This window comes from Danio rerio, chromosome 5, assembly GCF_049306965.1.
Source record: "Danio rerio strain Tuebingen ecotype United States chromosome 5, GRCz12tu, whole genome shotgun sequence".
Classification (NCBI taxonomy): Eukaryota; Metazoa; Chordata; class Actinopteri; order Cypriniformes; family Danionidae; genus Danio; species Danio rerio.
The window spans coordinates 21,875,229-21,903,214 of NC_133180.1; the positions used below are offsets into that span (position 1 = coordinate 21,875,229).

General features: G+C 35.4%; 1 protein-coding gene across 1 annotated transcript; it reads left to right on the forward strand.

Moving 5' to 3' along the window:
- The first annotated feature begins 55 nt into the window (after positions 1-55).
- cds2 (CDP-diacylglycerol synthase (phosphatidate cytidylyltransferase) 2) lies at positions 56-27,986 on the forward strand. Its single transcript, NM_201186.1, is given in 13 exon segments — positions 56-231; positions 9,171-9,295; positions 10,153-10,249; positions 14,085-14,182; positions 17,750-17,889; positions 19,724-19,782; positions 21,903-21,985; positions 22,116-22,203; positions 23,883-23,951; positions 24,113-24,265; positions 24,583-24,702; positions 24,906-25,009; positions 26,477-27,986. Coding segments are annotated over 13 exon segments (1,335 nt in total). The 5' UTR covers positions 56-165; the 3' UTR covers positions 26,610-27,986.

The following is a 27,986-nucleotide window of genomic DNA, read 5'->3' on the forward strand; positions in this document are numbered from 1 at the left end:
CTACTCACCACTGGTGGCGCTCGTTCACTCGCTCTCGTTCTCTCTGCACGCATGCGCAGTCTCGATCTCCCTTTCCCGTCCCAATAACAATCATTGAAAACGAACAGCAACCCCCCAAAGATTGCTTCTTCGCCAGGCCTCTATTTTCACCAAACCGAGCCCACCATGACAGAATTACGACAGCGAGGAGCGACGGATAAAGAGCTGAAGCATCAACACTCGGAGGATAAGGTAACGTTTCAGAATGAGGCACAGAGATGTATGTTGTTATAGCTTTCATATGAGCTACATGCTGTCATACATGGAAAGACACAAGCGGTTATATAGATCGTCATGTTTATGAATCTGTTGTCATGTCACGGCACGACAGGAAAATACAAGCGTTTAAGTCGTTGGTTTGCTGAGTGATTGTATTATATGAGAGGATAATAAAGCAGATTAGAGCTCATGTTGAGAGTCTGAGCATCATCATGAGTCACGAGCTGATGTTCTTCCTGTCCTGCTCAAATACTTGAAGGTTTCCTGCCCGTATGTCCCAGCAAAACAAACCCTAACACTGTATTCCTTGCAGTTGCTAAAATGAAGTTAAATGGCATGAACAATCCTAGTACTGTTGAGGGCAGCGAGGTTAAAACTCTTCCCTGTGAGCTGTGCTTTCAGCAGAGTTTGGGGGCTTCTGGAGTACATGGACTGATCCTTACACTGTCTGGATCTAAAGGTTGAAAATATGGAGAATGGGAGAGATGTGGGCAGATGGGTGAGTCAACATTCATGTGTCAGGAGTGCTTGACCTGTAGGCATGAGCTCAGACCTTTCAACATCACAGTGTATAAATACTCTTTTTGACTTCACATACTTGAAGACTCATCCGAGTGGCTTGTAATAATCAGTTAATGTTTTGTATTTGTGGAATCTTTACAGATTTGTTTTTTAGTGTATTGAATATTTCAGGATATATTTCATCAGTCAGATGTGATAAAGCACTATAATCTTAGGAATTCTTAGTACTTGCGTACAGTTTTCTGTATATGTCAATATCCATGGTCAATAATTTCTGAGAATTTCCTTGGTCATTTCGATTTGTGTGGCTCAGCAAAAATCTTCCATGTGTATGTTATGTTTCTTTTATAATTTACTTTAAAATAGAGAAATAAGCACAACAACCACTTATATCTTTAGGGCAACCAACATGCAGATGAAAAATCAAAGAATTTTATTAAAATATATATTTTAAACATAGTTTTACCTTGCTAGTGTAGTGTAAGTTTGTACAATGATAAATAGAATAATTTTCAAATGACTTGGTCATGCAAATTTCTCCTTGTGCTGCCTTCGTTCGCATATCAGATTCAGTGGTCAGGCAAATGGATTGTATTTTGCTGCCTAGTGTCTGTCTTTTTTCTTTTTAAATTTACTTGAAAGTTTGCATTACATTTTGGTGCTTATCTAGGCTTGCAGTCCTTCTAAATTCTAAAATATATCAGAGTATAATAGAATTTCTATCATTGTGGATTAAGTTTTTAAAATTAGAAATTACAAATCAGAATCTTTTTTTAAGGCTAATGTCAATGTTAGATTCTCTCAATTTTAATGTAATGTAATCAGTTTTGACTTTGTTAAAGAGGTGTTTCCTCCAAAAATATTATTTAATCACCCTTAAGGCTGATTTATACTTCTTTGTCAAGCACACGCATATGCTCCGGTGCAGCCTGCGTGCAGTCGCATAGCCCTTAAGCCTCTTTTTCACTGCACACGACAAGCGACAGACCGGAAGTCATTAATTTCCAATGGAGAGTAGGCCGGGAGCTGCGTGGAGTTCAGATCATTTCCGTATGTGGAAAATTCGGATCCGAATTGAGCTGTGGATCTGTTGAAACTCCTAAGAATAGACCATATATGATCGGCTGACTGGATGTAATGTATTTTATTGTTGTCCAAGCAGGTCTGTGTATGTGAGATGACAAATATTAGTTGTTGTTGTTGTTGTTGTTTTTAATCAGAAAAAGTCTGTTTAAAAAAACTTTTCTATCCATAAATGAGTAAAAAAAATTTATTATGTTGTCTCCACATTCCCTCCAATATTTTTAGCGGTCTATGAGTTTCTAGTATTCATTCACTCAACCATGGTGAACACACAGAGAATAAAGGTTCGTTTTGCACTCTTATTTAGGACTCTGTTAGAACAGCTTCTCTCCCATGGTGCACAACAAAACTGAAAATTCTGTGTGTGTGATTGCCACAAGACGGCATATTCCGACAGTCGTGTCTAAATGTCATGTGTAGTGGAAAGGCGGCTTCACTGTGGCTGATGGCGACGCAGACACACACTTTTCAGGACTCACAAGTGTTGAGTCCTGAAAAGGAGCTCCAAACGGAAACTTTTGTTTTGTGTTTATCTTATAATTAAAGTCATTGCATGTCCGCCGGTTCCTGGCTCTGAATGAGTGAGTTTTAGCTACTTGTACATTAAGGTTGCGTTCAGAAAAAATTAAAACATTAATGAAGAAACTCTGCACAGAGGAACATTTAAACCTACTGCCAGCTAGCGTTTCAGTTGTTTAGTGTTACTGGAGAGCAACACAAACAGCACACAGAAATATAAATGCATGCTACGCACAAGGCAGCCGCCACGGGTCACGCCGATTACTCGATGCATAAGTATAAACCCTCTTATGGTACACAAACCCTGTAAAACAAAAAATACATGAATTACTGGATTCTGTTGTGTGGACACATTTGTCGGTGGCATTAAAAAAACTAATTCTTATTTTAAAAAAAAAAACAATTGTTTGGGGTCAGTTGGCATTTCTGTGTGGAGTTTGCATGTTCTCCCCGTGTTAGTAAAAGGACTTATCCGAAACGAAAATGAATGAATGAATGAATGAAAATTGTGTGGTCACACAGCCTGATCTCACGAGGAAAGGTAATCATTATACGTTTTGTCGGTTTAGTGGCTAATTCGTACAAATTTGTTTAAGTTCTGTCATCATTGGGGGATGAGCAAATCGTACTGAATTGCAGGAATGAGATCATACGAATTCATACAAATTAGCCACTGAATCAAAAAGTTACGAATTGCCATGAGATCGTGTTGGGTCACACCATTTTGCATACAAAGGTTTTTTGAGTTGGATTTTCCCAAGGTACTAAACAGATTTGTGTTTGTGTTGCTGTGAGAGTTCGAGCATTGTAAGAATTCATCCAAGAGGCAAGAGAGCCCTGCTGGGTTTATTAAATTATAGTACACTATGCAATTGTAATGAAACCAAGAAAGCATGCCTCACTTTGTCTCAGTTGATTTTAGCTGAAGGAAACTGCAAATGTGGACACATCTTCCATATGTGCTTGATTTAATGTTTAATTTCAAAACCACAGGCATTAATAGTTCATTTGTGGCTATAACAGCTTCTCTATTGTCATTACAATTCATCCCAAATTTGTTCCTTGGAGTTCAAGTTTGGTCTATTCAAATTCTTCTACTGGATATTAAATAATTTGCTGCATACTGTGACGCTGTTCCACTGAAAGTCACCTTGCTCTTTTAGTTTGCTCCATTCTTATGTAAATATTTGTCTAGGGAGGTTGTGTGGCATATATTTGATTTTGTGCTGTAATACAGGAATTTAGTTGAGATTATTCACGAGACATCCTGGTCTTATATTTCTCAAATTAGTCAAAAAATGGATAAACAACTGGGCCAGAATTCATTGTTTAGAGGGAATAAAATCATCATTTAGATACAAAAAATTAAGTTGAGTAAAAATATACTTATTGCTGTTCCTTAATATTTGCATATTTTATAGATATAAAAAAATCCAAACCCTTTCAGACATATTAGTTTTCATAACTGTATTATGAATTATAGGGTCATGTTATAGAGCTGAGCAGGATGTATCTAGTTTGTATTATGTATCGCTATATATTTTTATAGACCTTAGGTATAGTTTGATTTTGAGCATGTGAAAAATACTAGAGTACAGAGAGGGAGTTGCTCCAGAAAAAAGTGCTTAATCCAATATGTCTTAAACATGAGTCAGGCTTTATATGAAGGGCTTTAAAATAACTCATAACACATTCAGTTCGAGCAGTTTACCTTTGACTGATAAATGTGAAGCTGAGCTGACAGATTTGCTACTTGTGCTGGTTTAAGATATGATGATTTCCTAAGTAACTGTACACTCTCTATCTGTAAATGTTTCAAAGTCATAAAAATATTTCCATTTAGGTGACAGGAGGACATGAGCCGTCTGCAAGTTTCTGCTAAACGTCATAAACTCCAGTAAACTGCTGCAGCGTGCATGAATTCCTAGAAAGTGAAGCACAATTAACTACCTAATGCACATTTTGCAATAATATTTATTGTCAGACAGTGAATTTAAATCATTCTTTAAAGGTGTTGTATTTCTATTGTAATGTTACGTTACAGTGTCATGATTGTTTAACCTTTTTTTGGTCATAATATGTACGATAGCCTATGTGGTTATATGCACTAGTCTTTAATCTGGAAATAAAAATAAACGGTGGCTCAGTTGTTTTCACAGTCACCTCACAGCAAAAAGGTCACTGGTTCGAGTCTCGGTTGGGCCAGTTGGCATTTTTATGAGGAGTTTGTATGTTCTTCCTATGTTGGCCTGGATTTCCCCTCAGTCCGAAGACATAGTAAATAGGATGAACTAAATTGGCCGTAGTGTATGTGTGAATGAGTGTAAAAGAGTTTCCTAGTACTAGGTTGCGGCTGGAAAGGCATCTGCTGTGTAAAACATATGTTGTAATAGTTGGCGGTTCATTTCGCTCTGGCAACCCCTGATGAATAAAGGAACTAAGCCTAAGGAAAATTAATAAAATTATATAATGAAATATAAACAAAATAATAATTACTTTTCAAAATCCATATATAAAAGTGTACAGAATGCTGAGATGTATTTCAGTATGTCGCATTTGTGCCTAGGCAATTTTTTCTCACTTTGCAAAGCCCTAATTGTAACTTCATAATGTTCTCCTCATTTGTCTCTAGTTGCATCGTAAATTACCCAAATGCACTGTGTACTTCTACACTATGCACTTAAACACTCAACCCTGAAGTGGTTGAGTTTAGTTTCATCCCAAATAAAATGCTAACTTTTTTTTTTTTTTTTTAGAAACCCAAATTCGCACTGTTTTCCAAATTAGTTAAATAAATTACCAAGTACCTAAATTACATAGTACCTTTCCCCCCTTGGGAGGTGGCATAATCCTTTATGTAGGAGAATTTAGCTTGCACAATCCTAGATAAATAAAGTCTGATAGCTTCTTTCCTTCCATTACATGAGCAAAGCTGTGACTGTGGAGAGTGTTCTTTTATTGGTTGAAAAGTGCATCATCTAGGTATTTAAAGTGCATCTCTTCTTCTGAAAAGTGTTGCACTACTTACACTATTTATAGTATGATGCAAATGCCAAAGAACAGTGTTTAAGTTTGCAATGATGTCACACCTTTTTACATCTGCTTAATGACTGAATGTAAATGTAATGTCATTTAGATTTAGCACATCCTTAAAACTGGTAGAAGTAGTTTCTTATAGCCCTTACAAATTATACGTGCAAAGGATGCTCTGATCAGAATCCTTATAGCCGATACCGAGTACCGATTCCTTGTCATGGTGATTGGCCGATACGGAGTACATATTCTAATGCTCCATGATGCTTAAGTGGAGATCTCGCCTAACCTAGATCTTGTGAACATGTCGTGGTCAGAAGTAGCTTTGCAGATAATAATATCTAGGACAAAAAAATAAATAAAATTGGAAAGAAAAATGACTAACAATGCAATTAGCAAACATTGCAAATGATGAAAGAAGAATTAAACGTGTTTCAATCAAGAAAAAGTTTGAAGTGTTAAAACATGATATTTAATTAATCTTGTCCTTATTTAACAACTCTTTTAATCTATCAGGTAACGTTTCACAGCGTCAGTTCACTGATTCAGTCTTTCGCTTTCACGCTTGTACTTAGTAATTTTAGTAAAAACTTCAAATACTGTTGGTTGGGCACCTTTTTTACCAACCTAATTTGTTGACGCCATTATGATCACTCTGCATATTCATGCCAGAGTCCCACGGAAAAAGTGATTGACAGGTGGTAATTTGTGTGTAACTTTTTTTTATTTATTTATGATTTGGTTATGGGTAAAACAAAGACCATGCAGATCAGGAAGTTGAAACAGCAGGCTACAAATAATTAATTCATTACGAGTTCATTTATTATTCACAAATAGTTAATTCACCACCACCTACGACGACAATACCATCGTCCATCGCTGTGTTTCACATTAGACATTGTACGATGCCAAATTGGTCGACACCGCCCAACCCTACTGGAGATCACGGAGCCACTATGAAAATGCAGGAGACTCGGGGAGCTTCCGGGAGAGGTCATATGGTTAAAACACTAGATAGGGGTGATCGCTTTGCTCGCGTCACAACAGCTCAATTCACTGGATATACAATGGATGCACTGGCAACAGAGATTATCACTCCTACGAGTCACCTATACACTGTGTAAACACCACATCTGTATATATATTTTACCTGCTGTGACATGAGTGCAGCGATCGCTCACGGCCCCAAGCATCATTTACCTCCTTGTGTTGTAGCTGCAATATGTGTAACCCAGGTGCGCACTTGTGTCTTCCTCTGCTTGTAAACTAATTAACAAACACTTGCGATCGGTTCATGAGATCGGCCAAATCAGCGAGTACCGATCAAGTCATTAAATATGATTATCGGCCGATATCGATCTCCAGCCGATTGATCAGACATCCCTAGTACCTGCCTCCCTTCCCTCCAAATTGAAAATACACTTCAACTCCCAATGGACTTAAACAACAACTTTATATGAATGATGGAAGCAGTTTTGTTCGTCTTTCTCTCTCAGGCCAATCATCAGATACTTTAGGCCTTTTAAATTAATATGACAATTATCAAGTACTCATACCCATTATCTCTTTTGTATATTGTCACTGTTGTCTTGTTGTCAGGGAATTCCACATTTACAATGACTAATGCTGTTCACCAGTTTTGTCGAAGTGTTGCTCATACTCTGAGACGAGCAAGGGCCGAGTTTGGCAGGAATACTGAAGCTGTGTCTATTAGCAAGCGTGGGCTGTCCTCGTGCCTGACGGGCTATTTGTAGCAGGCAGGGCGTTTAAGAGACAGGGGAGGAGGTGGGCAGAATGAAGGGAAGGGGGGGGTATTTTTAACATCTTGAATACCAGGATGTAGTCCGTCTCCATGGAAACCCTGGATCCTTCCGGAGCTCCTGCTGTCTGTTGAGTGTCAGCAGTAGATGTACATTAGCTTCAGGGCGCTCATCGTAATCAGATCCTAATGGTTTATGTCAGACCAAGAGAAAGAGGTTTCTGGAACAATCAGAACTGTTAGGCTAACTGGTGCAGCCCCATCTGATGATGATGGCCAGTTGCTATGGTGACAAAGGCAGGTCATTTGTAATTGTGCAACAGGTTACTGAGACACGCAGTTCTTTTGGATACAGATGCTGGCATATAGGTCCAGTTTCAGCATTGTATTATTTGAAATGTATTTTCTGTGGTCAATCAGTCAAATAAGATGCAGGGAACTAGTCTGAAATAGCAGGGAATGTACTCAAAGGATTTTTTTAAATTGCACACATTTACTTACAAATGTGGTATACACAGCTTTTTATATTGGATGTACAAGAGTTAAAACAGAGAATCCAGAAAAAATAAGGTCTCGAAGAGGAGAATGCAGTTTTTATTAATGAGAAATACAGTAAAACTTTTTCATTTTTCCTTTGATTATAACTTTGAATTGTCCTCTTCTTTCTCCAGTCATCAGTGTCCCATGTTCTTTAAAGGGGTGGTCCACTGTGATATCATATTTTAAACTGCAGTTCATGTGTAATGTAGATGTGTGAACATAAACAACATCTCTGAGTGTAACACTTTCAAAGTTCAATGCAAAAGGAGACATTTGCTTTTACAGAGTTAGCTTAAAATAAGCCTACAACGAATGAAGTTTGAGGACTACAAAAAAATACATCCAGGCTAATGAGATCATTTACCCTTCAGGTTGCCCACATACACCTCGTGCATGGGTGTGGCCAAAGTTGCTGAACCGTTATAGCTGAGAAGGTATTTTTATTTGTTAAAATTGATCTACTTACATGCACAATTTCTAGCGTTAACTTTCTATTGTAGCGAGGACATAAACAAGGATGTAAACAACAGGAAATGTTGTTTGAACCATTACAGATTTAGTTACATATTCATATTTATCAGTCAAACAGCTGTAAACACCCACAATCTTTACCAGCGCTGCAGTGTCTCTCTATGCGACCGCTTTCAGTTTCTCACTATGCGGCCGCTTTTCCTGCGTTCTACATCTCAAAAAACAAACTCGCTTAATATATGAGAATGTTTCATATTACTCACACATGCTTATTCGGAATATATGTGAAAGGCACTTGTCAGATTTTATTTTAGAGAGCAGGCGTGAGGTTCAGCTGTGTGCTTTCCATTTTCTATCTGATTCAAGCTCAAACTGATATGGCTAACACACAGCAGAGGCAAAACGCGTGCTAATAGAGGCATGATGCTTCCTGGTGATATGAAGCCAATCCGCGAATCACAGCACATTATGTTAGCTGACCAATCAGAGCCTGTTGATGGCAGTCTTTTGGAGGAACTAGGAAATATGACAGACGTTTTCATGTTAGCGGAGTAGCTGTATATAATCAAATAAGTTATATTAAAAAAAAACGCATTTATATATATATATATATATATATATATATATATATATATATATATATATATATATATATATATATGCTATATTTTACAAATGAAGCATGAGCACACATTGCTTTGCACCAATGAACACAACCAAGCCTTAGTAAACAAAGCTGGAGCACAAATCATTATATTGTTCTCATTTGATTTAACTTTTATTGTTATTGTAAACATTTAAACATAAAAGCATTTTTCTGGATTCTTTAACAGATTTAACTTGATCAACAAAAGCATCCTCGATGGGGAAAAAACAACATTTCTTATAAATTTTAAATATGCAGACTTCTTTGCAAGTAAACCGATACTATTTTTCATGAATTAATTACAATTTATTATATGTTATTCTTTCTAACTGTCTACAGGGCTCTGAGACAGAGGGCAAGGAGAGAGATGGAGCTTCAGACAGTGAGACGAAACCAGAGGTTCCTGTTTCTGCCGATGACACACCGGAGGTTCTCAATAAAGCCCTCTCAGGCCTTTCTTCACGGTACATATCTTTAAATCATTAAGCAAAATAACTATTGGGAGCACTTTATTTTGTGATGTCCTAGTTATCCTTGTACATACCAAAGTAGGTAGTAATTATAATAAAGCAGGGGTGTCCAAACTCGGTCCTGGAGGGCCGGTGTCCTAGAGAGTTTAGCTCCAACCCTAATCAAACACATCTGAACCAGCTAATCAAGCTCTTTCTATATATACTACAAACTTCCTGGCAGGTGTGTTGAAGCTAATCTCAGCACAATGCCGGCCCTCCAGAACAGAGTTTGGAAACCCCTAACTTAAAGGAATGGTTCCCTCAAAACTGAAAATTTGGTCATTTACTCATCCTCCACTTGTTCTAAACTTGTTTGAGTTTCTTTCTTCTGCTGAACATAAGCACAGATATTTTAAAGAAAGCTGGAAACCTGTAACCATTGACTTCCACAGTAGTTGTTTTTCCTACTATGTAAGTGAGTTATTACAGGTTTTCAACTTTCTTAAAAGTATTGGCTTTAGTTTTCAATAGAAGAAAGAAAATATAACCACTTATATACCAGGGAAAGTAAATAGTGGATAAGTATATTTTTTTAATGAACTATCCCTTTAAACATATAGTTACACAAACAAGGACACCATGAAATAAATTGTAACCCTACATTTCAGTAAAGCAAAGTATAAGACATTTGCATGTAATCTAATATTAATAAAAGCAAATAAAGCGTCCCCAGTCCAGAGCATATTAGTAGTAGAGTGTTGTATAAACATCAGATGATTCATTCAATAAAAAAGCTTTTAGTCGTCGCATTAGGAAGATTATATTTGCAACCAATATGCTTTGCGTTACTGTGCTTGTCTCTCCTGCAGATGGAAGAACTGGTGGGTGAGGGGCATCCTGACTCTAGCCATGATCTCCTTCTTCTTTTTCATTATTTATCTGGGGCCGATGGTGCTGATGATGATTGTGAGTATCATTTGTACACCCAGATTTTTGGCCATGTACCAGAAATGAGCTTCACAGATGCCATAATTTTAGGGAACAGCTGGTTTCGAAGCTTCCAAATGCAGCATTAAACATTTGGTGTTTATTTTTACTAGTACTCATTTAGAAATTATTAATTAGTGTCACACATCCTTGTGTTGATCTTAAATTAGTTCTGTGTACTTCGCTTGCATTTTCACTCATCCTTTACTCACACTTCTCAAACATGTTTGAGTTTCTTTTTTCTGTTGAACACAAAGGAAGATATTTTGAAGAAAGCTGGAAACCGGTAACTATTGACTTCCAATAGATGGTTACAGGTTTTCTGTTTTCTCCAAAACATCCTCTTTTGTTTTTCAGCAGAATAAAGACACAAATAATGGTTTAAAACAGGACTGTATAATATTAGAAAAATCTGATATTGCGATTGTTTCATTTTTCTGAGCTAAATATTCTGAAATAGGTATACAGTTTCATAAGATAGTTTGAGTAGCACTATTTGACACTTGTATGAGAAGTTGAACAGTATTCGGGTTTAGAAAATGAATAAATTTAATGACATAAATGCTTTTCCTACTTTTTTTTGTTTGTGTGGTAAAAAAATAATTATAATAAATGTTTTTTTTTTTTTTAATCTTGGATTTTTTTTTTTAAAGGCCATCTCGCCTAACCCTACTTTAAAGCTAGTAAAATGATCTGCCAGTGGGATAAGTAAAATAATCTTGTTTTAACTTTGAAATTAATATATTTGGACTAGAAACAAGGCAAAAATTCAAGGTTTGTATATATTCTTAGGCCTGTCACGATATCTATTTTTTGTTTTATGATATATTGCACCAAAATATATTGCGATAAACAATATTATCATCATTTTAAGACCATTTTATGCCATTCGTTATATGCCAGAATGAAAATATAATACCATCACAATGCAAGCGCACTTTCCAAAAGAGCGCAAATTTTATTCTTAAGAATACAGTATTTCACTTAATTATAGTCATTTTAATAATAATAATATAATAATAATAATACATTTTAATCAAAAAGTGAAAGGTAAAAATAACAGGCTGTGATATCTGGTCCCAGGTAATTTATAGTACATATTAAGAGTGTTTTTTTAACCATACTGACACTGACACCTTTAATAGAGATAGCAATGTTGCACAATCAACTAAAATGTTGCTAGAACAGTTTTTTTATATATGGGTGGTATATATTGCTTCACCAAAAAATTATTGAGGTCATGTCCATGTGTTGTGCGATAAGTCGATATATAGATTATTGTGACAGGCCTATATATTCTATATAAATGCAGTAATTAAATGCAATTGTATGGTTTCTGTTCAACTATAATTCAGACACAACATTGCATATCTTGCAATGTGACTAATGTGGTTGCGCACATTGCGATATCCATACTGAAATGATACATTGCGCAGCCCTTGTTTGAAACCACTTGTAAGAGAGTAAATAGTGGGTATATTTTCATTTTTGGGTGAACTATCCCTTTAACAAATCTGATTAGCCTGACAGAGGCAAAATGCAAGATTAAATTAAGCCAGTGCTGCTTATGAAAGCAGGGAGACATTTGTAATTTATTGCAAGAGAAGATCTTATGGAATAGTTCAACCAAAATTGTAAATCTGCTGCTAATTTACCCTTAGGCTGTCCAAACCGGTCTCCCCAGACTGTTTTAAACTCACTTAGGAGTGTTTGCCCTGGCTCTGGAATATATTAATATGGATGATGACACTGATAGGAAATAAACAAGATGATATTTCAGAGGAGAGTCGCAAAGCAATTAATGTTGACATGCCCTCTCTTTGGTGTTTTTGTTTTTAGACATGACAGATGGACATTGATGTTATTTATTATTTTGTTAGCGATATTAAACATTTTGCTCATTATGAGCTGGAGAATCGCTTGTCTTGGAGTAGTTCTGCAGATGTGCTTATGAGACTGCGTTTTAGTCTCTTTGCATAATCACTATCCACTTTATTCCATGATTGACTGTTGCGAATATTGGAGCTGATTATTATTTCCATGTTATAGCTGCTAGCAATGTTAGCATATGATTATGTAGCATTGAATGAAATACTCTAAACACCCAGTTCAGTAGTCTTTAAATGGTCAAAGCTGTGCCTATGTTAATTTAGGCTTTACATTTTACTTCGTAGTATCAAATATGAATAATTATTATTTTTGAGCTGGCTAGATATCAAAGTCTAATTTTAGGGCAACTAAAATACAAGTAAGAAATAATTATGGAGTTAAACCAAAGTCTCTTTATGACAAATAATTTCACTCTGGCCATCTTTGAAACACATCTCAGGCAGTATGCTAAGGCATTCTGTTTAAATGGGGAAACATCAAATTGTCAAAAATTGCTAGCAAAGCTTATGGTTAAATTTCATATTTGCACACACCATTAAAATTTTAAACAACTTACTCTTAAGTTTAATTTCTAAAAGTTTAATTCACACAAAAATCTTCAGAAACTCACATCTGGTTTGAGCTCCTTCCCCAGAGAATCGTCAGTCTGAAGCGATCAATGATAGGCTCCTGTAGTAGAGGCGGGGCTTCATTTACACTTTTCCCTATTCAAAACTATACAAGTGATGTGTCTTGTGTTTCATTTTCTTTAGTCCAACTGAAGTGCTAAATGTAAAAGAACTGTTAAAAAACGGCTTTATTGAAATGCTTACATGGATAGTTCAACCAAAAATTCATATTTACTCACCTGCAAGTGGTTGCAAACCTTAGCAGTTTCTTTTACAGTTGAACACAAAAGAATACATTTTAAACGATGTTAGGAACCTGTAGCCATTGACATCCATAATAGAAACTAAATTCTGTTGAAGTCAATGGCTATGGGCCTTTAATATTCTTTAAAATATTTTCTTTTTTTTTCAGTAAAAGAAAAACCATCAAGAATGGGAACCACATTATTTTAGAACATATTTTTAATTTTGAGTGAAACATTTCTTTAACATAAATACAACAACACTGATACTGTTATTAATAATAAGGTAAAAAGCATTGGATATATAAAATATTAGACAATTTAAAAATGTTTACTACTGAATAAATTAACTGGAATAGAAAATTCTCCACTAATAATACTATATTAGTTAACACTAGTAATAAAACTAGTTTGGAGCAATGTAATCTAATATCAGGGGGGCACAATGGCTTAGTGGTTAACACTGTCGCCTCTTAGCAAGAAGGTCGCGGATTGGAGTTCCTGCTTGGGCCAGTTGGCATTTCTATGTAGAGTTTGCATGTTCTCCACGTGTTTATGCGGGTATTCTCTGGGTGCTCCAGTTTCCCCCACAATCCAAAGACATGCACTATAGGTGTATTGAATAAACTAAATTGTCCAAAGAGTATGAGTGTGTGTGTGAATAAGTGTGTATGGATGTTTCCCAGTACTGGGTTGCAGCTGGAAGGGCATCCAACAGGCTGGAATAGTTGGATGTTCATTCTGCTTTGCCGACCTCTGATATAGAGACTAAGGGAAGGAAAATGAATGAATGATAATCTAATATCCAGAACTATGTAAAAAATGTTGTCCACAATTAATTAGCCAAAATTATACATTTTTAACAATGGCCGGAAACCACTATGGTATATCATTCCATCCAAGCTGTTTATAAATCATTTAAAACGCATTATTTCCTGCCAAATAGAGCAACACACACACACACACACACACACACACGCAGTATGCGTTCTCACTTTCTAAAACAGCTTGATGTAGCACAGCAGAGTAGGCGGCCTGTTGGTTTTATTATTGTCCTCTGTGTGTGTTCCACAGGTGCTGTGCGTTCAGATCAAGTGTTTCCAGGAGATCATCACAATTGGTTACAGTGTGTATCACTCCTACGACCTGCCCTGGTTCAGAACACTAAGCTGGTAAGACCTCCAAAACACACCTGTCGCCTTTACTTTCACACTTCAATGTCTCCCTGTCTGTTCCTGCTCTCATTATTATTTCTTACCTTATAGTTTACTTGTCTTTGTCTGTAAATGAGGGTATCATCATCATCCACACCCTCATTTCTAACGCTTTCAATAAGGTTGTATTAGTTCATGTTAGTGTATTTACTAACATAAAACATATTTTAAGAGAATGCATACTTTTAAATAGTATAAGAGAATGTTTTAAAAAGTTGTTATAAATCAAAAGATAAATCAAAGAAAGGAAGGAAGGAAGAAAGGAAGAAAGAAAGAAAGAAAGAAAGAAACAAACAAACAAACAAAGAGTAACATGCCAAGGTACAATGGAGTCGAGGGTCCAAATGCAGTTTATTAACTCAGAGTCATGTAGGAAATAATCAAAACAGGAAAAAACAGAATCATGAGGAAAATTCAAAGTCATCATCGTGGTCACAGGCAAGCAGGTCGATACAAGTGACAAACAACGTAAACGACAAACAAGGCAAGGTTCAGGAAACAAGGCTAGGCTAGACAATAAAACGCACTGTAATGCTACAGGAAAACAAGACACGGCAATGTGTATGTGAAAGTGAGGTTTAAAAATAGTCCAACTAATCAGTCTTCATGAGCTACAGCTGTGTGAAAGTAATCAGTGGTGCTCCGGAACTTGTGTGTGAGGTGAACGATGGGAAATGTAGTGCAGTTCAGTGGCAGAATTGTAGTTCGGGAAATAGTGAATGTTTTCCAGCCATCTGCAAGGACTAGATTGCTGGCGTGCAAGCAAGCATTAATTACAGTATTTATTTATCTTGGTTACTTTCACTAAATGAAAATAAAGTTTTTCATTTTTAATATTAATTGTATATTTAATAAATGATGTATAATTGTTGTTCGTTATTAGTTATTTTTGTAAATACATTAGCTAATGAAACCTTATTGTAAAGCATGACCCTTGCATTTGTTCACAATGCAGCTCTGTCTTGATGTCTTAAAAGTTGTTTCATTTTCTTTGTTAAAATAGTAACCACTGCACTTGTTTATTCATCCAGCTATACATGCTATCTATCACCAGCTGTATAGAGGTATGAGAAAATCACTCTGGTTTAGACCGCTGTCGAACTGTAGAGTAGTTGTAGTTGTTTTTAGTGTTTTCTGGAACTTTTCACCATGTTTTGTAAACGTGAAAATCTCGCTTAATTATGCATTTTTAATATTCAGGGTTTGGGTTGAACATTTGATATATCTGGCAAATATAAGTAGTAATGAGTGAAAGATCCCTAATTAAATATAGTTGAGTTCAAAATTTTGGTTACACCTCACAACAACGTTCTATTAGTTAATGTAAGTTCATTTATTAGCAAACAATGAACAACACATTTATTATACTGTTTATTCATATTTGTCAATGTTAGTTTATGAAAAAAAAGTTGTTTATTGTTCATTTCTGTTAACTTTAGCTAGTGTTAATAAGCACAAATGTGGATTTTAATAATGCATTATTAAATGTTTTACTATGATTAATGCTTTACTGTACAAGTATTGTTTAATATAAGTTTATTTTAGTAATAAAACATTAAGACATTAACTAATGGAACCTGGGTGACACGGTGGCACAGTAGGTAGTGCTGTCACCTCATAGCAAGAAGGTCGCTGATTTGAGCCTCGGCTGGGTCAGGTGGCATTTCTGTGTGGAGTTTGCATGTTCTCTCCGTGTTCGCATGGGTTTCCTCCTGGTGCTCCGGTTTCCTCCCACAAGTTCAAAGTTAAAATTGTCTGTAGTGTGTGAATGAGAGTGTATGGGTGTTTCCTAGTGATGGGTTGCAGCTGGAAGGGCATCCGCTGCGTAAAACATATGCTGGATAAGTTGTCTGTTCATTCCGCTCTGGCGACCCCAGATTAGTGGAGGGACTTATACGAAAAGAAAATGAATGAATGACTAATAGAACCTTATTGTAAAGTGTGACCAAGGTTTTATAGAGAATCACAGTAAGAAATGGCATATTTCACTATGAAAACTTTTTGCCAATTTTATGAAAAAACAACTGTAACACTTTTTAATATCTATACTATTGATTAATTAACTATTTGCTCATGCTTAATATGATTCATGTTAGATTAGGTCACAAAACTGCATGAAGATGTGTTAAGTATTTATTAACATCCAGAATAACTCTTACTATATACCTGGAAAAAAGGTGTATCAGTGTTCATTAAAATATGTAATTGAGCGTTTACTTTCTTATTTTGAATGATCTTAATAAAGACACCAGCTACTTGGTTGATGATTGGTCTGTAAATAATGCAATACTTAATTTAGCAAAGTTAAATTAATCATTAGCAAAGAATGAAAATACAATCATTAAGCACATAATATAATGTGCTTATTAATCAAGATTGTAGCTGTAGTTATTAACCGCTTACTAATGTCTTTTAATGGAGAGTTATTGCTTTACAAATGAGTAATTAACTATTTGCTAATGCTTAATAAAAACTTTATAGTGTTAGTTATTATAGAATAGTATATAGAATAGTATAGAAAGATTTTGGATCAGGGGTTCCCAAACTTCAGTACGAGACCCCTGAAATAACAATGGCAGTGGCTCACGACCACCAAAATTCTGTGAGGTATTAATAAATAAATAAACCTTGCACACAACGGCACACACATACCAAAAGGCCCAAGTCTGTTCATTGTTTATTTTTGGAGAACGCCACTCGGAGACCATCCTCCATGTTCAGTTGTGGCATGTGTTTATTTTTAATGTATGTGAGTGCTGTAAAGGTGTCAGAAAGTTTAACCTGATGCCATCAAATCAATCTGCTTCATATGACGCTATCGCTGTGTCTTTAATTATAACATAATCACATAGTCGTAAAATTTTTTGAAAGGCTGATGCCTTTTTATTTGCATGTTTTTTTTAATGTTTAATATTAGCATGTCAACAATGTTACTATGAACTACCATTTTGTTCTTAAGTTGGTTATGGATAAAATATGGTCATTCTAATAGTTTAATAAAATCTGTTTGACTTTTGAAAAAGCCAAACACTGTTTTAGATGACTTTTTTGATGTCATTTTTTGTGACTTTGGGCACTCAGGCACTCTTTTAAATTAGGAATCTATCACTTCTTTAAAATTCTCAATTATAGATTAAATCACTTCGCTGTATCAGAAAACATTGACACATTTTAACTTTGCAGTGTTTTACTGTACTAATTCTCAATCGATTCTCTTGTGTCTGGGAAAATTGTAAAATTCCGTTCATGAGCGATTCACAGTTTCAAACACTGGTGAACTTTCTTTTAGTTTTTAGGTTTTGTAGATGAATTATCTGTCAAATCAGATGTAAGTGCAACCATTTCAGAGCCATGTGTTCATAATCCTATTGTGCTGCTGATCAGCAACAGTCTATTTCCAACATCTCCTATTGCGTTCACATGGGCCCATTATAATTACCATTAGAAACACTTTGATTAATGAATGCATGTGAAAAGCCTTTGTCATAATGTTGTCTGACGGCTGTTCATAACGGCTTTCCACAGGTACTTCCTGTTGTGTGTGAACTACTTCTTCTATGGGGAAACAGTGACAGATTATTTCTTCACTCTGGTGCAGCGGGAGGAGCCTCTTCGAATCCTCAGCAAATACCATCGCTTCATTTCATTTGCCCTGTACCTCACAGGTTGGAATGCACACCAGTGGTGTTAATGAAGGCTTTAAGGGCATTTTAGAAGTAAAACTTGCTGCCCAGTTCGGTTGCTATGCTGAATGTTGGAAGTCTTCTCAAATGAGGACTTTAAGATGTGTTTAGCATTAACACCAGTAGTGTTAATGCACTAGTGGTGACTTTAACTGACTTTTTTTTTTTTTTTAAGTTTATTTCATTCAGGATGTGGTTATGCTCTCTCTCCGTCTGCGTCTGCACCCCTCGCTCTTTTTCTACTACAGAATGATGCAACACAGCAGATTTCATCTTCAGCTAAATGACAAGCAACAAGTCGCATATTATTTTAAAATTTAGTTAGAATGTTCAGTTAGTACATCGCAGCAAACATGGCTTTTTAATATGAAAAATTAATGTGCAAATAAAAGAAAATTATACAAGATTAATTATTTAAGCACCCCAAACTCAACATATACACTAACCGTGCATGTATCTAAACACTGTGAAATGTATCAGCTTACATACAATGGGAAAAGTATTGAACACCGTTTTTTTTTTTTTTTTTTTTTTGTGAAGTGAGCTGTTGACATTGAATTGACCAGATTTTGGTAAAAATACAAACATAAAAATAAAACAAAACCAAAAAAATCTTTTAAAAAATGGTTAGGTGTTATAATAAAAGGACACAAGGAAAAACTACTGAACTACTGATATGTATTTAATACCTTATATGAAAAGCTTTTTTTGTAATGGCAGCTTAAAGATGCCTCTCATATAGAGAATAAAGTCACATGAATTGCTCAGGTGTGATTTGTATTTACAGACTTCAACAGTGTAAAAATCTTGATGGTTCTGTGGGTCTCGTCTATCAAATTCAATCTTTATTTAGTATTTTCCATTGAATGGAAGTCAGGTGATCGGGTGGGCCATTCTACAGCTTAATTGTCTTTCTCTGAAAGCATTTGAGAGTATCCTTGGTTGTGCTTTGGATCATTGTCTTGCTGAAATGTCCACCTTGGTTTCATCTTCATCTTCCTAATAATATAGATGTTGGACTGAAACAGCTAATATTAATTTACAATGAGGAAGGGCAGAGGGTTGCTGAAGAACTACTGAGAGATTTCAGCTGCTGTTTGGGCTTTCACTGCCTTTACACACCTCCCCTTCTTTATGTGTTCAATATTTTTTTATTTCATTTTATTTCACATAACCAAATTTGTAAACCAATTTGATTTGTTTTCTTTGCATATTTGGATTTCTTTGGTTGTTACCAACATCTGATGAAAATTTCAAGTCAACAGCACTTTTAGAAATATGTTTTCTGAGAAAATGGTGACGTGCTGAATGCTTTTTTTCCTCTACTGTTAGTTGAAGTAATAAACATACAAAGACAAAATTGATTTTTCAAAATAATTTAGAATGTCATGTATATAAATGTTCTCAATACAAATTTTTACAAGTACAGTAGAGAATAAGTGTGTGGTTTCATAAATATTTATTTAGCTTTTACATAAAATTATTATTTACCTTGATTGATGATGGAACAATCATTTTCACACACATTTTAACATTTTATTTTTGCAGAAATTACTTGACATTAAACATTAAAGCAGACACTTTACTTGCATTTATTATGCTTTCAATGTCCATAAAATACATTTGTTAGATGAACCTTTAAACCAAATTATTTAATACTGTGGAGATTTGAACAGGATTTTTTTTGTCTTCTAGCTGGTTCCTGTGAAACAGGATAATTAGTGACCGCGTGACTTATCTAAATTTAGCCACATAGACATGTGCTGATGGCATTGGTGGAATTGTCTGTTTTACCAGATGTCTGTGTCCTTTACAGGGTTCTGCATGTTTGTTCTGAGCCTGGTGAAGAAACACTATCGCCTACAGTTTTACATGGTGAGTGAGTCTTAATGTGGCAGTATTAGCCTGTTCTACAGCTTCAAATACCCAAGACATTTAGCATTTAATTGCAATCTTTATGCCAACTACAACACATGAGCCAAATTAGACCGAAATCTCATATTCTATTCTGATAACGATATATATATATATATATATATATATATATTTATTTATTTATTTATTTATTTATATGGGTATACTACCATTTCTTTAAATTCACTCTAGCACTTTACTATGTATTGTTTTAGCATCGATATCACAATGTTTGAATCTGCAGTAGTCACATTGCAGAATTTAAGTAAATTAAAACCATTTGGACACAAGAAATGAAAAAAGTTAGGCACTTTAATAAAGATTAATTGTGTCTTTTAAAATGAAGACTTTTCAGTGTTTTTTACATTTGATTATTCAATTTCTGTACTTCGATATTGGAACAAATATATTTACATTTACATTTAGTCATTTAGCAGACGTTTTTATCCAAAGCGACTTACAAATGAGGACAAGGAAGCAATTTACACATCTAAGAGCAACAATGAAAAGTGCTATAGGCAAGTTTCAGGTCTGTAAAGTCTAAGAAGAAAAGTATTAGTAGTATTAGTATTTTTTTTATTTTATTATTATTATTTTTTTGGGTACAGTTAGTGTGATATTCAGAGAGGCAATTGCAGATTAGGAAGTGAAGTGGAGACTAAATAGTTGAGTTTTTAGTCGTTTCTTGAAAGTAGCGAGTGACTCTGCTGTTCTGATGCAGTTAGGGAGTTCATTCCACCAACTGGGCAGATTGAGCGTGAGCGTTCGCGAAAGTGATTTCTTCCCTCTTTGGGATGGAACCACGAGGCGACGTTCATTCACAGAACGCAAGTTTCTGGAGGGCACATAGATCTGCAGAAGTGAGAGTAGATAAGAAGGAGCAAGGCCAGAAGTCACTTTGTAGGCAAACATCAGAGCTTTGAATTTGATGCGAGCAGCGACTGGCAGCCAGTGCAAACGGACTAGCAGCGGAGTGACATGTGCTCGTTTAGGTTCATTGAAGACCACTCGTGCTGCTGCGTTCTGGAGCAGTTGAAGAGGCAAATGTTATCTTTGCTCTACTGTTTTCATCTGTGCTTTAATTGATCTTATCCAGATGCTCACTTCCCTAGAAAATCCTCCCTATCAATGTAAAAAGATTAATTATTTCCTTATAGAGTCATTGTTGATATGAAATCATATTTATGTCGCATATTGCAAATCGTTTTTTTTCTCAACATAATGCAGGCTTAATTCACTTTATTTTGAACTTCTGGGCAGATGTAGAACTATAAAATAAATATAAATAAAATAAATTAAAAAATGGTTAGTTGTCCAACTTTAAAATAAAAAAAATATGAATAAATAAAATGTACTTTCTGAATTTTTACTTTATTACGATGCTGTTATTCATATTTCTGTCTGCATTCCCATAATGGTCTGTAATATTGTGCTTGTATAAATTATGAAAAAGTATTAAGGTGCGTGTCCACCGAAGTGTTCTACATTGAGTTTTAAAGGCATTGATTGTGTGTCTTGCACTCTTCTCTGAGTGCGCTGTGTATTTTAAAACTTTGATGGTCAAAGAAGCACTCACAGCTGAGCCTTTTCTTTTCTACAGCAGCTCTTGTGTTTTTGCTGCAGAAAAAAACGCTTCGGTGGACACCATCCATTACTGTAAACAATGCATTTTGTAACACCACAAAATAAATTATGTAAAATTAACATATGTAACACCACATAATAATATTAAATGATATTGTCCATTTAAAATAATACAGAATATATACACTGTCATACTGCACAGCCCTAAGCCAAATACAGGAAATATTCTATGCAAGTACTTGGTTGGCCATGATCACAATTGTGAGTTTGTGGACAGCCTCGGGAACTGCTTTCATGAATAAATCGAATATGGACACACCCAGTGGTTCCACATGCAACATACTACACTATACGTAACACATGTCAGCCTTCATAACATGTTAACTGGTATTCGTGATTGTCAGTTAAACTTTACATCTCTTCCCTGTTACAGCACTGCCTTTTGTCCCAGATTTAAAGTGAATAGAGCTATTCATCCAGTCTCTCTCTTTCCGCAGTTCGGCTGGACTCATGTGACCCTGCTGATCGTAGTGACTCAGTCCCACTTAATCATTCATAACCTATTCGAGGGAATGATTTGGTAAGATGATGCCTGCTGCACACCTCGGTCAAACCCCCAATATAACCCCTTTGACCCATATGTCATTTCTGAACATTGGATACAGTATGGTTGTTTAATCTTTTATAAGAGGATCTGTTTGTGTGCGCAGGTTTATCGTGCCCATATCCTGCGTTATCTGTAATGACATCATGGCTTACATGTTTGGCTTCTTTTTCGGTCGCACCCCACTCATCAAGGTTTGTGCTTTTAGCATCACAGTATTACTGTTAAATAGTATTGTTTAATATCCATATACTATTTGCTTCTGGATTATAGTAAAAGGTTGTCAGAAAACACTTATGCTCACCAAGCATGTTTTAATTTGTTCAAAAATACAGTTAGTTATTTTTAAATGTTGATAACAATGTATATTTTCCTTTAAAAAGCTGCATTTTCAACATATTTACTTCAGTGTTTAATGTAACATGATCATTATTAATAGAAAATTATTCTAAAATGCTGATTTGGTGATGAAGAAACACAATTCTTCTTTGAATGCTTTTTTAATATATATATATATATATATATAAAAAAAATTAAACAGCATTTATATTTTTGGGTTTTTGTCCATAAGATTTTAACTCTTTTTCTTTTAATTTCACATGTCTTTATTTATATATTAGAATATAGGTCATTAGCTTTTTGTCAATTCGGTGAGTCTGACTCACCCCACATTTTTGAACCGGAGTGTATTAAAGTTGTATTTAATCTATTAAGCCTTACTAATAATTTTAGCAGGTGTTTTTAATCAGCTGGTCTTAGTGGATGTGGACGTATACCATCCTAGCTGATATATTTAGATAGCATGTTACCCATAAATGTGATCCACTAATGTAGTGTACATAAGTTTGACTGGTTTATATATACAGCAGGAAAAATAAGTATTGTATAACACATGACCATTTTTCTCAGAAAACTTTTCTAAAAGTGCTGTTGACTTGAAATGTTCCCCTGATGTTGGTAACAACCAAGAAAATCCATATATGCAAAGAAATAAATCGAATTAACTTACAAATTAAGTTATGCATGTTGAAATTAAATGGCTCAGGGAAAAAGTATTGAACACATGAATAAAGGGAGGTGTAGAAAGGCAGTGAAAGCCCAGACAGCAGCTGAAATCTCTCAGTAGTTATTCAACAATGCCTTTGCCCTTTATCATTGTAAATGAATATTAGCTGCTTCAGTCCAACGTCTACATGATCAGGATGATAAAGATTAAACCATAGTGGACATTTCAGCCAGACAATAATCCAAAACACAGCCAAGGAAACTATCCAAAGCTTTCAGAGAAAGAAAGTCAAGCTGTAGAATGGCCCAGCCAATCATCTGACTTGAATCCAATAGAAAATACAAACTAAAGATCAGATTTGATTGATGAGACCAGAGTGCCATCAGGATTTTTAAACTTTGTTGAAGTCTGTGAAACTCTCACCTGAGTAATGCATGTGACTTCATTCTCCATATGAAAAGTGTCTTTACCCTACCCTCAGCCAAAAAAGCCTTTTATATAGAGTAATAAATGTTTCAGTAGTTCAGTACTTTGACTTTGTGTCATTTCATTGTTCTTACACATATAAGACACATATGTTTTGTTTTATTTTTATGTTTTGTATGGATTTTTACCAAAATCTGGTTCCATTTAATGTCAACAGCTCATTTAGAAATATTATTCCCAGGAAAAACAGGACTCATTTTCCCCGCTGTAAGTTCTGTTTTATGATGTTTAAAAAATCCTTTGTTTTTGAAATGTGTTTTTTTTTTTTTTTTTTCGAATGCAGCTTATTAATGTTTTTTTGTGTGTGGCTTAAATATCTGCATACTTTCTCTAATGCTGTGATCTATTAGTAATTTTATTAGCATTGATTTTTCTCTACAGTTGTCTCCTAAGAAAACATGGGAAGGGTTTATCGGTGGCTTCTTCTCCACTATTGTTTTTGGAATTTTAGTGAGTACTAATCCACTTTCTGCTCTTCGCTGAATGTTATTATGTAGATTTGGAATCCTTGGTAAAATAATAATAACAGTTGCTTTTGTTTGACGCCTTTTAAAGTTCTCGAAACACTAATAAAATGCATCTGAATACTAACAATTTCTTTCTCTCTCTAGCTGTCCTATGTGATGGCAGGTTACAGCTACTTTGTGTGTCCGGTAGAGTTCAACAACGACTCCAACAGATTTACAGTGGACTGTCAGCCATCTGAGCTCTTCCAGCTTCAAGACTACAGCCTGCCATCTGTACTTCAGTCCATCACTGGCTGGGTAATAATACAAAATACACACTCGCATGCACACATTCTGTTTGACACTTACTCCACATGTCTCGCACTTGTTTCTCCTTCACCATTCTCTTTTTTTTTCTGATCTTTGTGTCTGTGTTTACCAGTTGCTCAGACATGGCCATCTGTTGATTCTGTCACGGCTCTGCTTCTTGTCCAGTGTTTGTCGCTGCCAACATTGCTTGTACAACAAAATTGCATTAGCAGAATCTTTTTTTGAGTGCTGCATAATTTGAATGTAGAAAAATAAATGGAGTCAGTGTCTTACACATTTCCATCTCTCTCCCATTGTCTTAATAGACCACAGTGAAGCTGTACCCATTCCAGATCCACAGCATCGCCTTGTCTAGTTTTGCCTCCATCATGGGACCGTTTGGAGGCTTTTTCGCTAGTGGCTTCAAAAGGGCCTTCAAAATCAAGGTGAGTTTAATTCATACTCTCACAGATCATCACGATAGTTCAGTCTTAAAGGAGTCATGAATTGAGAAATCATTTATCTTAGTCTTTTGACATACAATAGGTCACTGTATATGAAAAAACAGCCCTTAAAGACTCATTTAGATGCTCCTGTCCTGTGTTTAACACTCTGCTCAATCTGTCTTCGTGATTGTCCATCTGTGCAGGACTTTGCAAACACCATTCCAGGTCATGGAGGGATCATGGACCGCTTTGACTGTCAGTATCTCATGGCCACATTCGTAAATGTTTATATTGCCAGCTTCATCAGGTACGACTGTTATTCTAAATTTACATTGCATCATTATTGTTCAGTTGTTTGTTCAATTGTTTATTTTTCATGTTTTGAAACACAATAAAATGTAATAATATTTAGTTTTGTAATGCAAAAGCTATGTTTTAGAAGTCATTACTTAGTTTTGACTAATCATTTTCATATAACATTCATATTTTATATACTTCAAAAATCATTCTAATATGTTGATTTGGAGCTCAAACATTTATTACATTTTGATAAATTTGGATTTCTTAACATTTTTAAGTTAAAACATTGTTGTTGTTTTATCTAAAGATTAAATAAATTTCTGACATAAATTCATGGAATTTTTATTATGTTATTTTTTGCAAACTATAATTGCTCTACATTTTTGAAGTAACATTTTAATCCAGAGAAATTTTGAATTTCGAAGTCATCTCTTAATTTTCCTTTTCTATGCACTTGTATGAAAAAATAAGCTAGTGTAATTACATTCATTTTATATTTAGTTACATTATAATATCCAGAGTATTATAGATGTAAATGAGACTATGGACTCTATTTTAACGATCTAGGCGCAAAGTCTAAAGCGTAGGGTGTGTTCGAATCCACTTTTTCTTAAGGACCAAAAAATATGGTTTTCATCCTGGCACATGGTCTAACAGGGTTGTGCTTATTCTTTTTAATGAGTTTTAGGTGTGTTTTGAGTGTAATATGCATTAAACCAATCAAAGTTTCATCTCCCATTTTCTTTTAAAAGTCAGTTGCATAGCACCATGGCTATTTATATTTGCTATTTACATGGCGAACTTTGTAAGTGGAAAAACTAAATGCTTCACTAGCGAGAAAACAGTTATACAGACTATCTACAGTGATAAAGAATGAGCCTCCTCCATTCGGCCACTTTACTTTTACTCTTTACTTTAATTTTGTGGATAAGGAAGTGGTGGAAACTCACTCCACTGAAGACTTCCATTAGCCTACATATTTAATTTTGCTTATTAAGCGCAAAGATTTGTTTCAACATTATTTCTAATTTTAGTCTTAATTTCCAGCAAATGAATAAATGAACAATAATAACGAGGTGTGGTCGATAAACTGAGTTATGTCCAAAAAAACATTATATTCTTATGTTTAAGTTTCTTAAACTAATTTTGAGAGGAGCACATGATAGGATTGACTACAGCTGATCCCTATCACTAATCACTAACTAGCCAATCGGATCACTCTAAATTCAATATAAATATCCAGCCTAAACTTCATTCCACATCTTCGTTTTGGACCCCCCATCTATCCCTTCTCCCTCCTTCTCAATTCTAAGTTTGAGCGACACGATGGCTCAGTAGCTAGCACTGTTGCCCCACAGCAAGGAGGTCGTTGGTTCAAATACTAACTGAGACACATCTCACGCCTTATTGCGCCAGGTGTATGATAGGGCCCTATAGCGTTTAAACATTGTGCTTCATCCTTCCTCTCATTTAGAGGGCCAAACCCTTCAAAAGTCATCCAGCAGCTTCTTGCTCTGAGACCAGACCAACAGCTCCACATCTTCAACTCGCTCAAGGCTCATCTGACAGAGAAAGGCCTGCTTCCTGCCCTGGAAGAAGCAGCCTAACTTCTGGGACCACCAGGGACATCCCACCGTAGACAGAGAGAGGAGAGTTAAGCAGATCCAGGCATGTATGCAAGTGGGAGATGAGGAACAAAAGAAGGGAAACAACGGAAAACTGAACTATAAACCTTGGGTCATTCCATTTTCTGTGTGGGTGGGTGCGTGTGTGTTTGTGCGCGCGCGCGCGTGCGTGTGTGTGTGTGCGTGCGTGTATGTGCAAATCAGTGTTTTTGCTTCTTATTTTATTTTTTTGTGAACTTTTTATGTTTATCTCTTATGCCACAAAAGAATATTATATATATTGAGATGCCATTGTTGTTACAGTTCTTTGTTAGTTGAGCTGTATATTTCCACTTGTGTACAAATGTTCTGTACCTATAGATTGTCTGCATATTTTATAGTGTTTATTATGTTTTACATTGATTTTAATTCACTGCTCATCACACTGTCATTTCAAACTCAGGCTAGCCTTTATTTTTTGATGAACAGAGTATCTATACCCAGTTAAAGTTCCGTGAAGGATTGCAATTCCAATGCAGTGTCATAAATTCATGTTGTTTTCCCAAGAGGAATATGGTTATCAAACATGTTTCCGCTCAGTAGGTGGTGATGGTTACAGTTCAGCTGTGTGAGACTGTACATATACTGCTCCTCCTGAAGATAAAGATTCCATTATTTTGTGTTTAGGAGGAAGTTCAGGCCTTGTCAGACAACAGTTATGAAGCCCTGTCTTTGTTTTCGTAAGCCAAATTAATGAGATATAACTTTTATTGTAACTGTTACGCATAGTTAAATAATTTGTTGTTACTCAGCACTGAAAAGAAATGTGAAATGTCGACAAAAATTTCACACTGAATGTTACATTTCAGAAATTGTTTAAGCTCTAAAACAAAATTGTATTGTTTTTAGTTTTATTGTAATTTAAGCCGAACACTTCTTATTTAAGATCTTTCTTTGTTTCTGTGTTTGTGAACTGTTACAAGCTAGTTGGTAAAATCAGGTTGCGCATTGCTTGGGTTTTGGTTTTCATGCTCATTTCGTATGACAATGTCTTTGGTACCATTTTCACTGCATGAGACCAAGTCTTCCTCATATTTTATGGCCCATCTGTTGAATTCTTAGCATCAGCTAAAAAAACTCAATCCAAAACGAGTGTCTATTTTGTGATTTGCTTAAGGTATTTTATTCTCTTTTAATACGTTAGTCATTGACATGTGCCATACACCATATTTCATGAAAAAACTGAGTGTCATCGAGCAGCTTTAATATAGTAGTGCATAAACAGTCAAGTGTTTGAGGTTGTAATTGGCTCAGTTTAGTCTGTAAGCCACAGTCTATGTACAGTCCACTGCCATACATCAATAAAGATCCATGAGCACA